At 47.6% G+C, this 16,959-nt stretch overlaps 1 protein-coding gene across 2 annotated transcripts in view; it reads right to left on the bottom strand.

The window, feature by feature from the left end:
• Positions 1 to 16,959, bottom strand: part of LOC140489236 (cold shock domain-containing protein C2-like) — a 62,866-nt gene that overhangs the window by 19,301 nt on the left and 26,606 nt on the right. Inside the window, exon 2 of one of the 2 annotated variants that reach the window (XM_072588554.1) lies at positions 5,814 to 6,009. In XM_072588554.1, coding sequence (XP_072444655.1) covers positions 5,814 to 5,989 — 176 coding nt within the window. In that variant the 5' untranslated portion in view covers positions 5,990 to 6,009. Of the gene's footprint in view, positions 1 to 5,813; positions 6,014 to 16,959 lie in introns of both variants that reach the window. The other variant, XM_072588553.1, reaches the window with a different exon arrangement.

Genomic DNA, 16,959 nt, shown 5'->3' with positions numbered 1-16,959 from the left:
AGACAGTCCCCACCAGGACCTGAAGGGAGTAGGGTAACACACACAGGCCGGTGTCCGGGAGAGTGCACACACCCTGGGCTGGAACAGTTAAGTTGCTTAGCAACATCCAGATCAGAACCAATCAAAATAAACACCTGGTTAAATGGTCACCTGGTTCGAATGGAGGTCGATACCCATGCGGCTGTATCAGTGATCACAGAACCAGTCTTAAACAAAATTTACTCTGGACTCCAACCCTTAAGTGTGTACAAGACCTGGGCTGGACTGAGAGCCTATTCAGGGACCCCTTACAGATTAAGGGACAACTTCAGTTCCGGTCTCTTCATTCCCACTGGTTCATTCCCACTGATTCTCATAACAGGCTCAGGGCCCAAGCTTGCTTGGTTGATAAAGGTTCACCCTGATTGGCTCAACATTTTTCAATTAGAAAATGGCTGCCTGAGTGAAATCCTAATTAAACACCTGGAAGGTTTTCAAGTATTTAGACTTCCAGAAGGCGTCCGACAAAGTACCTCACAAAAGGTCCCGAAGTGTTGGGGGTAGGAAATTGGCATGGATAGAGAATTAGCTAATGGGCAGGAAGCAACAGGTGCCGATAAAGGGCTCTCTTTCAGGTTGGCGACCAGTGGGGATCTACAGGGAGCAGTGCTGGGACCGTTTACAATATATTTCAATGAATTGAAGGAAGGAAGCAAATGTTTTGCAGCCAAATTTGTAGACAACACAAAAATAAAGTAGAAAGACAGGTGCTGAGAGGGATACAAACAGTTAATAGAGAGAGACTGACAGGTGAGGTGAACGAGCAGGCAATTGGCAAATGGAGTATAAAGTGAGAAAATACAAAGGGAGAACAAAAGGATATAATATTATTTAAATGAAGGGAAATTGCAGGAAGATGCAGCACTTGTGGGGACTTGCACATGAAAGCTAACACACAGGGGCAGTAGGTAATCAGGAATGGCCAATGGAATGTTGGCCCTTATGCGCTAACCCTCTTGAACTAAGAGTTTGGAAGTCCTACTGCAACTGTACAAGGTGCTGGTGAGACCACATCTGGAGCACTGCGAGCAGTTTGATTCCCCTGATTGAAGCAAAGATATTATTTCATTGGAGACAGTTCGGTGAAGGTTCACTGGATGATCCTTGGTATGGAGGGATTGTCTTATGAGGAAAGGTTAAATAGTTTGGGATTCTGCTCACTCGAGTTTAGAAGATTGAGAGGTGATCACATTGAATCATACCGGATTTTTAAGGGGCTTGATAGGTGCTCCGGTTTCCTCCCTCAATCCAAAGGTGTGTAGGTTAGGTGAATTGGCCATGCTAAATTGCCCCAGTGTACAGGGATGTGTAGGTTAGGTGCATTAGTCAGGGGTAAACGGGGAATGGGTCTGGGTAGGTTACTCTTGGGGGGCGGTCGGTATGGACTAGTTGGGCCAAATGGCCTGTTTCAACACTGTAAGGATTCGACGTTCCCCTCATGGGAGAGTCTAGGACCAGAGGACATAGTCTCAAGAATAAGGGGTGTCAATTTAAGATTGAGACGAGGAAGACTTTCTTCTCTCAGAGTGTTGAGTGTCTTTGAAACTCCTTACCACAGAGAGCTGTGGGGGCAGAGCCCTTGGGTATATTTAAGAATGAGACTCTTAGTTGGTCAGGGATCAAGGGTTACGGGGAAAGGGCAGGCAAGTGGACATGAGGGAAGTCTGATCAGCCATGATCCTTTTGCATGGTGGAGCAGGCATGAGGGGCTGAATGGCCTACTCCAGTTCTTATGGTCTTATGAAGAATACATGGGGAGATGGAGAACTCATGGAGGATATGGAGAATAGGATACATGGGGAGCATGAGGAAGAATGGGATGGTGGGGAATATTCGAGGGCATGGGAAACTGAGGCATTACTGAGGGGTTCTTTGGCGAGTGAGGGGCTCTTGCTGTTTGAGTCATATAATGTACGATTAACGGCAAAGTGCTCCATGGACTGACCCTGCAGCAGGCAAACACCATTCCAATGAGGACATTATGTTGTCGCACCGTGGCTCCGAGACACAAACGTTGCTTTGGTTTCTTGGATCATGAACAAGTTTTTTTCTAAAAAGGTAGACAAGCAGGAGGCTGGAAGAACACAGCAAGCCTCAGGAACCAGTGTTTCCCTGGAGCGTCGGAGGCTGAGGGGGTGACCTTATAGAGATTTACAAAATTATGAGGGGCATGGATAGGGTAAATAGGCAAAGTCTTTCCCCTGGGGTCAGGGAGTCCAGAACTAGAGGACATAGGTTTAGTGTGAAAGGGGAAAGATATAAAAGAGACCTCAGGGGCAACATTTTCACGCAGAGGGTGGTACGTTTATGGAATGAGCTGCCAGAGGAAGTGGTGGAGGCTGGTACAATTACAACAGTTAAGAGGCATTTGGATGGGTATATGAATAGGAAGGGTTCGGAGGGATATGGGCCGAGCGCTGGCAGGTGGGACTAGATTGGGTTGGGATATCTGGTCGGCATGGACAGATTGGACCGAAGGGTCTGTTTCCATGCTGTACATCTCTATGACGCTAAGTTAACGTTTCAAGTGTGACCCTTCTTCAGGAATGAGGGTAGGTGTAAGGGGAGCTGCAGGTAAAAGGGGGGGAAGGAGTGGGGGAGGGGCAGAGGGGTGGGGTAGTGATAACCCGGGTATTGGGTTATTGGTCGATGGCAGGAATGAATCCGCTCAGTAGCTAGAAGGAAGGGTCGGTCTGGAACGGAAGGGAGGGGGAAGGGACTGGAGAGGGATTCGGGGATGGATGGGAAGGGAGGTTATTTGAAATTGGAGAACTCAGTGTTGAGTCCTCCAGATTGTAGGTGGAAGAGGAGGCATTGTTCCTCCAATTTGCAGTTCGATTCGCTTTGACAATGGAGGAGATCAAGTATGGTCATGGTAAATCTCTCCTTTCCTATGGCTCAGGATCTACATTATGACCCTGCAATCTCCAGCAGTTTTAGGTCTTCATTACATCGCTGTGGAGCTGGTGAGAGAGACACCCTTTAGTGATTGGTTTTGGTTTGTTTCTTTTCTACCTGTTCAATGTTACTTTTGGCTGCTGACACGTGCAATACTCCTCAATCATCTCCTTGACGTGTTACTGTATGCCCGACAATAACTGCCTCTGAGTTGTATATTCTTTCAGCTTGCAATAAACAGAACTATGCCACACTCACACTGATCTCATCAGCCCAACATGATAAAGAGCTTTAAATTAAGAAGATTCGCGATTACAGTTAGAGAAGGGACAAGCTTAAATGAATTCTCCTTGTGTGAGATGGTATGTAATGTTTTCGTGTTAGAGTCATACAGCACGGAAACAGACCCTTCAGTCCAACTAATCCATGCCGACCATGTTCCCTAACTAAACCAGTCCCACTTGCCTGCATTTAGTCCATATCGCTCCAAACCTTTCTTATTGATCTGCTTATCCAAAATGTCTTTTAAAATGTTCTAACTATACCTGCATGCACCACTTTCTCTGGAAGTTCATTGCACACACTAACCACTGTTTAAAAAAAAATGTCGCCCCACACGTCTCTTAGATTTTTCTCCTCTCATATTCAAAAGTATGCTCCCAAGTTTTGAACTCCCCAACCTTGAGTAAAAGATCCTTGCTATTTCCCTTATCCATGCCCCTCATGATTTTGTTCAACACTATAAAGGTTACCCTCAGCCTCCGACAGTCCAGTGAAAGAAGACTCAGCCTATTTTTATCACTTGAATTCAAAGAGTTCAGGGTCACCTGCCTCCACCAACTCAGGCAGCAAATTCCAGAGACCGACTCATCCTCCATGTAAAGACTGTTTCCCTCACCTCTTTAATCCTTTTCCATTTTGCTCGAATCCACGATTCCTGGTCCTTAAACTCTCCGCCAAGGGAAACAGATTCTCTAGTCTACTCTATCTTGGACCCTCACAATCTGAAAGGCTTTTGATAACACCACCTACATTTCATTCCAAACCATTAATGTGCACCAGCACAACGAGGTCCCCAGCACCAATCCCTGTGGTGTTGTCCTGTCTGTGGGATGCAGGGACGGTGAAATCGAATGTGGTCAGTGTGAGATGAAGATTGAAGTCTCTGCAGAGGGATCCAGGTAGGTTAAGTGAATGGGTGAAAGAATTTGGCAGATGGAATATAATGTGGGGAAAATGAGAGTCACTTTGGCAGCAAGAAGGGAGGAGCTGAATATTTTTAAATGGAGAAAGACTGCAGAAAGTTACAGAGACTGACCCGGGAGTCTGGCCCATGAATCACAAAAAGCTAGCACCAAAATTCAGCTGGTGCCCGTCCCTAATTGGCCAGAAGGCAGTTGAAGAGTCAACCACAATGCTGTGGGTCTGGAGTCACATGTAGGATGACAAATTTCCTTCCCGAAAGGACATTAGTGAACCAGACAGGTTTTTCTAACAATTGGCAATAGTTTCATCGTCATCATTCGGTCGTCTAAAGAAAGACTTACTGGCCTTAGGGGCAGTCCAGAGAAGGTTCACCAGGCTACCTGGTATGGAGTGACTGACTTATGAGGAGAGGTTGAGTAGGTTGGGCCTGAACTCATTGGAGTTTTGAAGAATGGGAGGTGGTCTTATTAAAACTAACAAGATTCTTAGTGGGTTCAACAGGGTAGATATGAGGAGACTGCATCCCCATGTGGGAGAGTCCAGGTCCATCCCTATGTGGGAGAGTCCAGCGCAAAGTAAGCGGGTCACCCATTGAAGACAGAGATTAGGAGGAAGTTCATCTCTCAGAGGGGAGTGAGTCTGTGGAATTCTTTACCACAAAGGGCTGTTCAAGGCTGGGTCGTTAAGTAGGGTCATTCTAGCCTGTGATGGGATTTTCATCAAAAAAGGAACAAGGTTATGCTGGAGAGACAGGAAAGTGGAGTTGAGGAGGCAAAGGTTTCAGGTGGGCGGCACGGTAGCACAGTGGTTAGCACTGCTGTCTTACAGCGCCAGAGACCCGGGTTCAATTCCCACCTCAGGTGACTGACTGTGTGGAGTTTGCACGTTCTCCCCGTGTCTGCGTGGGTTTCCTCCCACAGTCCAAAGATGTGCAGGTTGGGTGAATCGGCCATGCTAAATTGCCCGTAGTGTTAGGTAAGGGGTAAATGTAGGGGTATGGATGGGTTGCGCTTCGGTGGGTCGGTGTGGACTTGTTGGGCCGAAGGGCCTGTTTCCACACTGTAATGTAATCTAATCTAATCAGGTGAGAGGGGAAAGATATAAAAGGCCTCTAAGGGGAAACTTTTTCATACAGAGGGTGGTACATGTATGGAATGAGCTGCCAGAGGAAGTGGTGGAGGCTGGTACAATTGTAACATTTAAAAAGGAACCTGGATGGGTATATGAATAGGAAGGGTTTGGAGGGATATGGGCCAGGTGCTGGCAAATGGGACTAGATTAGGATAGGATATCTGGTCAGCATGAACAAGCTCGACTGAAGGGTCTGTTTCCGTGCTGTACATCTCTATGACTTTATTATCAGATCTGTCAAGGTCTCGTTGAACAGTGGAGCAGACTTGATGGGCTGAGGTCTTATGGTCTAATGGTCTCATGACAAACTGTTGCAGATTGCAATGAGGATTTGGATTCGTAAAAGACCAAGCTACTGAACACTATTTCCACAGAACTGTAACACATTTAAGACCCCAGTTATGAGTATTATCTTAAGTATACACAGCAATAACATGCATTGAATAAACTGCCAATCCAACGCGAAAGACGCTTATTGATCAACGGTACAGGATGGTCTTCAGGCAAAAGTCTCTGACTGTGTGCTGGGAGTAACTTACGCAGAGTAGGTGCGGGTACGTTTGGTAGGGAGGGGACTGGGCAGATCCGCCAGTAGAGAGCTGTTTCGTTCCCATGTTTTGATGTTGTCACGGAGATACGATAGAGGCGGGGACACTGACGATTTGAGGGAGTGAGGCGGCTGTGAAGGTGACATCTCCCCCTGTTCCGATGACATGATGCTTTTCGTGAGGATTCCTTTCTGGGAAAGAACGAGAGGGACCAATGTTAGAATCCTATCTGCTCTTTCTCGCCCTCCCTGAAACCACACCACTCATCATCCTCACTGGAGGGCAGTAACAGCCCTACCCTGGCCCTCCCCCACAGGTGTCCACTAGGAGGTGCTCAAGGGCTATCGTCCTACAACTCTCCAAACCCTTATCGAGTCTCCAGTCCTGTCCACTCTTCGCTGTTTCTCTCTGCCTCTCGCTCACTTAAAACTCTCTGAAGCCATGTTTCCATGACTCTAGTAACTTTGACATTGTGGGAAAAGATTTGCTAACCCACGACAGGCCCACAAAAGCAAAATTGGCCAAACTGTACCAGAACACCCAGAATTCCCCAGCAGCTCACAAGCCGAATCGGACAGCCCACACAGACAAGGGGATCCACTTTAAGCTCCCATGGACATGACAGAGCACCACAGATATCTCAAAGGCCTAAGGGCAGTTTTACAACCCAGCAATACCAAGGCCACACAAAGAGCAGGTCAGACAGACAGGCACCAGTAAGGACATGCTCCAGGAACAGGACAATGGAAGCACCTCACCACTTTAGAGGGGACATTAACACCCACTTGTGAAGAGGAATGGAACCATCGATACTGTCAGGTTGTTGCATTGTGTGAAGGAACAAGACATTCATTGTTTTCCAATTAGCATCCTTGTAACTAGATTACTCCATTTCCAGATACATTGTAGTTTCCCATTTCATTGTGCAGCATTATTATAAAACTGGTCTCATCCTCGGCTCTGGGAACAGAACTCTGATCTACCTGTACAGACTGTCAGTTCTGTGTCAGCTGGTCTGCTTTCTCTTCCAGCGATATCGCTTGCAATAAACCGTTTGTGAATTTCACTTCGAGCTGTGTGGTTTGTGATCTCTAACCTGTTGGGCAAATTTCTCCGACAGATACCCAACTGGAAAGGCCTTTGTCATTGCTGCACTTCATTGGCACAGATTCATTTCCCTATGAATTCCCCTAATCCACCTCCATAACTTGACCTCTCAACCTCATCACCTGGCAGAGAGACTGAGAGAGAGACAGAGAGTGAGAGAGAGAGAGCAAGAGAGAGAGAGAGAGAGAGAGACAGGAGACCTTTGGGGGGGGGGGGGGAGAGAGAAAGAGACACCAAGGCCAAGAGAGAGAGAGAGATGAAGAAGCAGTGCCTTGAAAGCTAGTGCTTCCAAATAAACTTGTTGGACTATAACCTGGTGTTGAGAGTGTAGTGTTGAAAGAGCACAGCAGATCAGGAATCCTGATGAAGGGCTTTTGCCCGAAACGTTGACTCTCCTACCCCTCGGATGCTGCCTGACCCGCTGTGCTCTTCCAACACCACATTCTTGACTTTAATTTCCAGCATCTGCAGTCCTCACTTTCTGGTAATAACTTGGCGTTGTATGATTTTTAACTTTGTCCAACACCAGCCCCTCCAAATCGAGAGAGAGAGAGGAGAGATAGTGACCAGGTTAGAGAGGGATCAAAGACTGAGAAAGAGAAAGAAAGGGAGTGGTACAGAGAAAGAGAGACCAAGGAATATCACATGAAGCCAAACAGACGAGTGCTCTGGACCAGGAACCAGATTGGTCACATTGGGCCCACTGTAGACTCAGTGAGTGCACACAGGGAGCTAGTCAAATGTTACATGGATCCGAACGTGGATGGTGAAGTTTGAAACGAGACCAGTTCGCTGACGGTTAACTTATTCACAAAATGAATCTTTACAAGTGTCTGCCATTGGGGTACTCACCCAGTGTTCCAACGGTCTCTCTTTATGTGTACTCAAGGTACTCAATCAATCAATCAATCTCCTCCACCCGTGTATCTTTGGCCTCATCAGTATAACTAATGATACACACCGAGCACCAGCGTTTGGGATTCAGGGGCTTTCTGTTCAGTTTCTAACAATGGCACGGTGTTGCACGTGGGTAGACTTGCCAAGACCTGGAAGCTGCAGTTAGGGAGAGGCCCATTAGGTAAAACTGAGTACTGGCTTTGTCAATGCACTGGGATTACTCCATCTCACATCATCACTTACAAAGCAACATATGTCCCTTAGCTCTACCTTGCCTCAAATTCATTCACCAGAAAGCAGGGACTCAGCTCTGTATTAAACTCTCCTCGACTAATGTCAGAATTCCTGGAGGCTTTGCTACACGAACTGTTCCAGTTCCTGGACTTTTGGCCAGTAAATCCAGGTTAGTACCTGGAGGCTCCCGGGCAACTCGACCTGGAAACGAGAGAGGTATCACTGACAGTCCTCCTGAACTGATCCAGTTACAGCTCGAGAGATAGAGAGAGAAAGAATGAGAGACAGGGGGACGGAGAAAGAGGGAGACAGAAACAGGGAACAGAGAGAGGCAAAGAAAGAGAGATATATACAAAGGGAGAGCGATTGAGTGACAGAGAGAGAGAAAGAGACAGACTGAGAGGGAGACAGAGACTCAGAGAGAGCGAGAGAGGGAGAGGGAGATGTGGAGAAAGACAGCGAGAGATGTGGAGAGAGACAGAGAGACACAGAGAGGAAGAGACTGTGAAAGACCGAGTCAGAGAGAGAGCGATGTTTGGAGAGGGAGAGACTGAGAGTCAGGATCACAGAGAGAGAGTGAGCTACAGAAAGAGAGAAACCAAGGGAGTGAAAGAGAAAGAGAGACAAAGAAAGAGTGAGACAGCCAGAGAGAGAGACCAACAGAGAGAGAGAGACCAACAGAGAGAGAGAGAGAATAATGACCAGAGAAAGAAAAAAAGGACAGGATGTGGTAGACAGAGTGAGACAAAGAGAGATCACATACAAAGCAGACAGTGGGTGATACAAATGGCCTCCATTTCCCCTCAGCAATGGGAACTGCAGGTTGGGCTACTTCCTCAGGTCATATTGCCCACTTCAGAACATCACCTACTCACAGGGAATTCAAGGAGCAGGGGTGAACTTGATTTAGAGGCACTGCTTCTCGAAATAGGCCTGAGGAAGCATGGGAGCTGGGTGAATGTAGAGGCTGGCAGTCTATAAGGCCTGCCTCTCTGGGCTGGAATATGGGCCCATTCTATTCTGGGCTGTTGGGGCCCCTTGCACTCACCCTTATCCCTTAACCCACTGACCATCTCCCAAATCTGCACAAACCCTTACACATCCCTTCCCAACATTCCATACACCCAACTCTACCTTTTCCATATCTCCACAAACTTCCAAAACCTCCCAAGCGTTCTTCATCTTGTCCTTTCAGCATCTACTAAGTACAGAAGCAATGGGCTATATAATATAACACTAGCAAGGCTTGGTATGCTCATAAAACTTCCAAATAAGCAAAGGGACATTCAAAATCCCCTTAAAAAAAAAGTCACAAGCTCATAAAACTATCAAATGTGACATTCATACTCACATCAGAAAAAGAACATAGGTTTACCCAGCACCAAGTGGGTGAGGTTCAGCCTGAAGGACAGCAAGGGAGACACACACAAAACAGAGAGGAAGAAAGGCAAAAGGAGGAAGTGTTTGGTGGGAGGAGGGAGACAAAGCAATGACAAACAGAGGTGCACACATGGAGATAATAAGCTGGTGGGTATATCCAAGGGACAACTAAGAAAACGACAGAGAATCTTTTCTTATCCATTCACAGGATGTGGAAGTTGATGGCTCAGTTAGTATTTATTGACCAGAGGGCAATATAGAGTTAACTACATCGCTGTGGGTCTGGAGTTGCATGTTGGCCAGACTAGGTAAGGACGGCAGATTTCCCTCCTTAAATTCATTCATGAAACATGATGGTCTATTCCCCCATTCATTAGATTCTTAATTCCAGGTTTTGCTTTTTTTTTCCCCCGTTGACTTCAAATTCTGCCATTGGTGGGATTACGAACTGAGTTTGCCCTCTGGGCATTACCTGGGTCTCTGGATCAATCATTTAGCAGTAACGCCAGGAGGCCATCAGCCTACCTGGTCCAAGATGTAAAAAGTGAGGAAGTTAAAGTGAAGGGTAAATAAGGAGAACAAACAGAGTGAGAAGTCTTCCAGAGAGGAGAGCGTTTCTCGCGCACAGCCGCTGAGATCCGACTGCAGAGCTGGTGCCAGGATTCTCTCAGGCTGCATGTCTGCTCCAGCTGAATACGTGCTGCAGTTTGAAATTCCCAGACCCTCCCTCCTCCAAGGGATTAACCTTGGTAGCAGATAGAGGTCTTTAACCCCCTCGAGAGTCTCATCAGCACAGTGCAGACCTCTCTGTCTCTCTCTCTCTCTCTCGCTACATTACACAGCTGGAAAAGGAGCAACCAGACTGAAGAAGAAAGGCAGATACAGCAGCCAGAAAAAGATCCCAAAGAAGGAGAGAGAGAATGTGTGAGAGAGAGGGAGAGAGAGAGAGAGAGAGAGAGAGAGAGAGAGAGAAAGGGGGAGAGGGGAGAGAGAGGGGGGAGAGAGAGGAGAGAGAGGGGGAGAGAGAGAGAGAGAAAGGGGAGAGGGGAGAGAGAGGGGGGAGAGAGAGGGGAGAGAGAGGGGGAGAGAGAGAGAGAGAGAGAGAAAGGGGAGAGGGGAGAGAGAAGGGGGAGAGAGAGGGGAGAGGGGGAGAGAGAGAGACAGGAGAGCGAGAGCGAGGGGAGAGGGAGAGAGAGGGGGAGGGGGAGTGAGAGAGAGGGAAGAGGGGGTGATGGGGGAGTGAGAGAGGGGGAAAAGAGAAGGGGTGAGAGAGAGGGTGAGGAGAGAGAGAGGGAGAGACTGTGTGTGTGTGTGAGAAAAAGAGTGAGAGAGAGTGTGTGTGTGAGAGAGAAAGGGGGAGAGAGTGTAAGAGAGAGAGTGTGAGAGGAAGTGAGTAAGAGAGAGATTGTGAGAGACAAATGTGAGAGAGTGGAAAATCTCAGCAGGTCTGGCAACATCTGTGGACAGAAATCAGGGTTAATGCTACGGATGCAGTGACCCTTCCTCAGAACTCTCTGTTTTTCAGAGAGAGTTATACAGAGTGACTCATTGACAGCACAAATGTGGCACACACAGTGAACAGAAGCAGGGCAGGTCATTCAGCTCCTCAAGCTCGCTCTAAACTTCAATAAGATTATGGTTGATCTTGTCTCTCAATGCTATCTTTGCAAAAACCTATCGCTCGGAGTCTGGAACATACTGCAGAGAGTGGTGGGTGTGTGGAATGCACTGTCAGCGGTGCCAGAGACATTAGGGACATTTAAGTGACTGTTGGACAAGCACGGGGACGGCAGTAAATTGAGGGGGGGCTGTGGGTTAGGTTGACCTTAGATTAAGATAGATGCTCGGCACATTGTGGACCGAAGGGCCTGTACTTTTCCATGTTCTATGCACCTCTTGCCCTCAACGTGAGAGAATTCCAAAGATTTGCAACCGTTCAAGTGAAGAAACTATTCATTGTTTTAATCCTAAATGGCCGACCTGCTGGTGGGAGGCTGTGACCCCTCTGACAGAGAGGTGACGAGGCACTGGCTTCTCGTTTGCCCCCCAGCTCACCTGATGAAAATGTACCAGAAACTAACTCAGACCGGGGACGGTAAACTTACCACCAATCGATGCCAGGCAGTCCCGCCATTGCCAATTCCATTCAGGTCTTACCTTAGATGCCCAGTGTAGTCGCCTGTTTCAGACAGACAAATTGGCATCACGGGACCGACAAGTGAGCTGTTAGGGACAGACTGCTCCGCCCAGTGGCGAGGGGCCTACAGACAGTTTCTGGAACTTTCTCCGCAACCCTTGTTCCTTCCAATCCACTACAAGAACACGGGTCACAGCCCATTAGATATCACCAAGTGCCAAACAATAGCCTAACACCAGTGTGAGATTCTAACCAGTGCCCATCGACATTCAGTAGCATGACCATTGCTGGAAACCCCATTATCAACAATATCCTGGACAATACCATCAACACGACTGTGGATTAGTACTGTAGCTACAAAAACCCGTCAGAGGCTGGGAATCCTGCAGTGAGTAACTCACCTCCTGGCTCCACAAAGCCCCTGTCCACCATTACAAGATGCGAGTCAAGAGTGGAACACTCCCGCTCCATCAGCACACAAGGAACTTGACACCATCCAGGACGTGAATTGGTGGCACGACCCACTTGACTGGCCCCACATCCACAAACATCCACTCCCTCCATCAGCGACGCTCAGTAGCAGCAGGGTGTACCATCAACAAGATGCGCTGCAGAAATTCACCACAGATCCTCAGACAGCACCTTCCAGACCCACGGCCACTTGCATCCTGAAGGACAATACATGGGAACACCAACCCCCTGCAAGTTCCACCCAAAGTCAATCATCGTCCTGATTTGGAAATATATCACCATTCTTTCAGTGTCACGGGGCCACAACCCTGGAACTAAGGGCATTGTGGGTCGAAAAGTGTGGCGCTGGAAAAGCACAGCAGGTCAGGCAGCATCCGAGCAGCAGGAGAGCCTTTGTTTTGGGCATAAGCCCTTCATCAGGAATGCGCAATTTGGGTCCACTCACAGCAGGGGGACTGAAGCAGTTCACGAAGGCAGCTCCCCACCACCTTCTCAAAGGGGCAACTAGGGATGGGCAACAAACGCTGGGTCAGCCAGTGGCACTCACATCCTATGAAATAATGTAATAATAAAAGAGGATAGAGATGCTGCACAGATAAGGAGAGTTAGGGGAGTGTAATGGGGTAATTGGGATTGTGAAAGGGGGTGATGTGTACATTTGGGATGGCAGACTGATGAGCTGAAGTTAGTCCCGGGTCATCTTCATCAAAGGCCGGAATACTTGACCCCAGCGCTGAACTGATTTCTCACGAGATTGCCCGAACTGATTGGGATGGGGGAGTTCGAAGGAATGAAGTGAGAAGGTTGGAAAGGGATTTGAAAGAGCGAGTCATCATCGTCTTACCAGACCTTAGGGCTGTTCTCTCATGAGAGAGAGAGATGACTGATGGTGATTTAACCGGAGGGTCACTGCCTCAGGTGAGAGGAGAGGGCGAGAAGAAAAATCTTTCACAGTGACCTCAGCTGGGCGGTGGGAATTGAACCCACACTGTTGGCGTCACACTGCTTCTCGACCCAACTGTCCAGTCAACCGAGCTAAACTAACCCCCAGGATCTGACACAATTCCTTGCCAGTTGACAGTCCTCATGACTCAGAGACTTATCCAATCTGAAGCTGGCCAAGACAGAGCAGAAATATGTCCAAGATCCAGTTCTCGAATTTACAGTTGGGCATTTAGGGGATACATTCAGTCTTAGGGATTGGGATCGGACCCCAAAAATTCCAGTTAACCATTTCCGGCTGCCGGAATGGTGCATCAGGTGTGATGGCCCCCCGCAGTCGACCAGCAGTAATGACGCAGTGTCAAGGGTCAGCCATCGTCTAGATTAGAGCGGTGCTGGAAAAGCACAGCAGGTCAGGCAGCATCCGAGAAGCAGGAAAATCGACCTTTCGGGCAAAAGCCCTTCATCAGGAATAGGATCAGCCATATCCAAGCCTAGGTAAGTGGAACCGAAGCTCAGCAAGTCATAGGCCAAGTCGAAACCAGCAGCCTGGGATCTGAGAAGGAGGGACGGAACAAAAAGGGGAAGTAAATTAATTCAATGAAGAGCAAGAGAAATCTGAATGAATTGGCCCTTCTTTCCATCCCAGCCAGTGCCCTACATCACAATGGATCCTAGCAACAGACTGTAGCGATGGCATAGCAACAGCATAGATCAGAATAATAATGAGAGTATCCAGCCTTTATTACCCACGAGCAATAACACGATTTCTCTGCTGCTCCCCTCAGAGAGAGAAGTGCCAAGTTATGGACAAATTGCAGGCCACAACACAAACACTCCCCCTACAGCTGTGAGCATCTTCGTTCCAGACGACAGGGAAGCCAGTCCAACAGAACAGGAAGGATTTTCGAGCTTCCTTCCGCCCGTACAATGAGAACAGGACCACACACAAACACACATCAACACAAAGACGATTAATTAACCAGAACGCAGAGCAGTTTCTAATAGCCAAGACAGGATTTGAACCCTGCACCTTCTCAGTCAGAAAGCTTTAGGCTCACTTACAGGAAGGATATTATCAAGCTGGAGAGGGTTCAGAAGAGATTTACAAGCACGTTACCCGGAATGGGGAGGGGTTTGAGTTATAAAGGGATCGGCTGGGACATTTTTCATTGGAGCATAGGAGGTTGAGGGGTAACTTTATAGAGGTTTATAATATCATGAGGGGTATAGTAAAAGTAAATATCAAAGGTCTCTTCCCAAGAGTGGGGGATTTCAAAACTAGGGCGTATTTTTAACGTGAGAGGAGAAAGATTTAAAAAGACACGAGGGCAATCTTTTTGTACACGGAGAGTGGTTTGTGCGTGGAATGAACTTCCAGAGGATGTGTGTACAGTTACAACGTTCAAAAGACATTTGGATAAGTTCATGAATAGGAAAGGTTTAGAAGGATATTAAATTTTTTGAGGATGTGACAAAACACATTGGTGAAGGTAGAGGAGTGGATGTGGTGTACATGGATCTCAGCGAGGCGTTTGATAAGGTTCCCCATGGAAGCTCATTCAGAAAGTAAGGAGGTATGGGATACAGGGAAACCCATCTGTCTGGATACAGAATGGCTGGCCCATAGAAGACAGAGGGTGGTGGTAGATGGAAAGTATTCAGCCTGGAGCTCAGTGACGAATGGTATTCCGCAGGGATCGGTTCTGAGACTCTGTTGTTTGTGATTTTTATAAATGACTTGGATCAGGAAGTGGAATCCCTCAAAGTTGCCACCCTGGTTGATAAGGTTGTTAAGAAGGAGTATGGTATGTTGGCTTTCATTAGCGGATTGAGTTTGTGAGCCGCTAGGTTATGCTGCAGCTCTAAAGAGTTCTGGTTAGACCACACTTGGAATTAGCAAGTTTTGAGAAGATTTGTAGCTCAGGTTGACGTTCTGGATGTAGGTTTGCTCGCTGAGCTGGAAGGTTCATTTTCAGATGTTTTGTCACCATACTAGGTAACATCTACAGTGAGCCTCCGGACTGGTGTTCCCTGCTTTCTGTTTATATGTTTGGGTTTCCTTGGGGTGGTAATGTACATTTCCCATGGTGATGTCATTTCCTGTTCTTTTTCTCAGGGGTTGGTAAATGGGGTCCAACTTGGAATATTGTGTTCAGTTCTGGTTGCCTCATTATAGGAAGGATGTGGAAGCTTTAGAAAGGGTACAGAGGAGATTTCCCAGGATGCTGCCTGTACTGGAGGTCATGTCTTAAGAGGAAAGGTTGAGGGAGCTAGGGATTTTCTCACTGGAGCGAAGAAAGATGAGAGGTGACTTAATAGAGGTGTACAAGATGATGAGAGGTATAGATACAGAGGATAGCCAGAGATTTTTTTTCCCAGGGCAGAAAATGCTATTGCGAGGCGGCATAATTTTAAGGTGATTGGAGGAAGGTTTAGGGAGGTGTCTGAGGTAGGTTCTTTACTCAGAGAGTGGTGGGAGTGTGGAATGCACTGCCAGAGGTGGTAGTAGCGTCAGATACATTCGGGACATTTAAGTGACTATTGGATAGGCACATGGATGATAGAAAAATGAAGGGTCTGTAGGTTAGTCTGGTGTTAGAGTAGGATGAAAGGCCAGCACAGCATTGAGGGCCGAAGGGCCTGTACATTGCTATACTGTTCTATGTTCTATGATATGGGCCAGGAACAGGCAGGTGGGACTAGTTTAGTTTGGGATTATGGTTGGGCATGGACTGGTTGGACCGAAGGGTCTGTTTCTGTGCTGGATGATGATGACTACTGTGAGGCCAAAGATTCACTTTGTCTGCAGGAGGCAAACTTCCAAATGTGATGACATCAGGCATAGAGTCATCGACAAGATTAGAGTGGTGCTGGAAAAGCACAGCAGGTCAGGCAGCATCCGAGGCAGCCCTTGGCTCCTGCCTGAAACGTCGATTTTCCTGCTCCTCAGATGCTGCCTGACCTGCTGTGCTTTTCCAGCATAACTCTAATCTTGACTCTGATCCCTAGCATCTGCAACACTGACTTTTGCCTTAGAGTCATAGAGCACAGAGAGGCCGTTCGGTCCATTGGGTCTGCACCAACCTAACTAGATAAATCCCATTTTGAGATGCTTGTTGTTACCCTGGCCCTTCTCCCACCCCACCATTCCGTCTCCATTTCTCTCCCGAAGGTGGTGACCTGTGCTGGGGAAAAGCAAGTTTCCATGACTTAGGACTCCATCGTGGGCTGGAGACTCCCAGGGTGACAACAAGATTGCCTTCAGAATGCCCTCAAACCCTTGATAAGGGGACTGAGTGATGGAGAGACAGCACCATAGAAACATAACCCATAATTCCTTCAAATTCGCCTTCCTCCCCCAGCCCCAACGCTTACCCCTCCCTCCGTCACTTTCAACAACCACTCTCCCTTTGAGCCAAAGATTGAAGAGAACGGTTCCAGGGATGAGAAACTTTGGTGATGGAGATGGTTGGGTGAAGTTGAAGAGATTTTGATGGGGGTGTTTCAAATGCTGTGGGGTGTGGACAGAGGGAGTAAGTGTTACCCACCGATGACAGTAGAGGCCACAGATTGAAAATAACAGGCAAACAAAAAAAAAACAGCAAATAGGATGAGAGGAAAACTTCCCTCACACACTCAGTGGCTCGGGTCTGAAATGGACTGCCGAAGAGTGTGGGGGAAGCAAGTTCAATTGAGGTTTTCAAAAGGGAACTGGACAGTTATTTAACGAGGAAGAACACTCAGGGATGGCAAGTCAAAATGAATCAAGAACCAGGAAGAGATAAACAGAAACACACAAAAAGTGCTGGAGAAACTCAGCAGGTCTGGCAGCATCTGCGGAGAGAGAAACAGGGTTAATGCTTCAAATCCAATATGACTTTTCTTCAGAACTTGGCTGAGTGGGCTCCTCCTGCTCTGTTAACAATTCGGTGATTCTGCTAAAGCTGGCCTTTTCCCCTTTTGAGA

This window comes from Chiloscyllium punctatum, chromosome 18 (genome assembly GCF_047496795.1).
Source record: "Chiloscyllium punctatum isolate Juve2018m chromosome 18, sChiPun1.3, whole genome shotgun sequence".
In the NCBI taxonomy this organism is placed as follows: Eukaryota; Metazoa; Chordata; class Chondrichthyes; order Orectolobiformes; family Hemiscylliidae; genus Chiloscyllium; species Chiloscyllium punctatum.
This window is presented reverse-complemented; position numbering and strand designations above follow the sequence as displayed.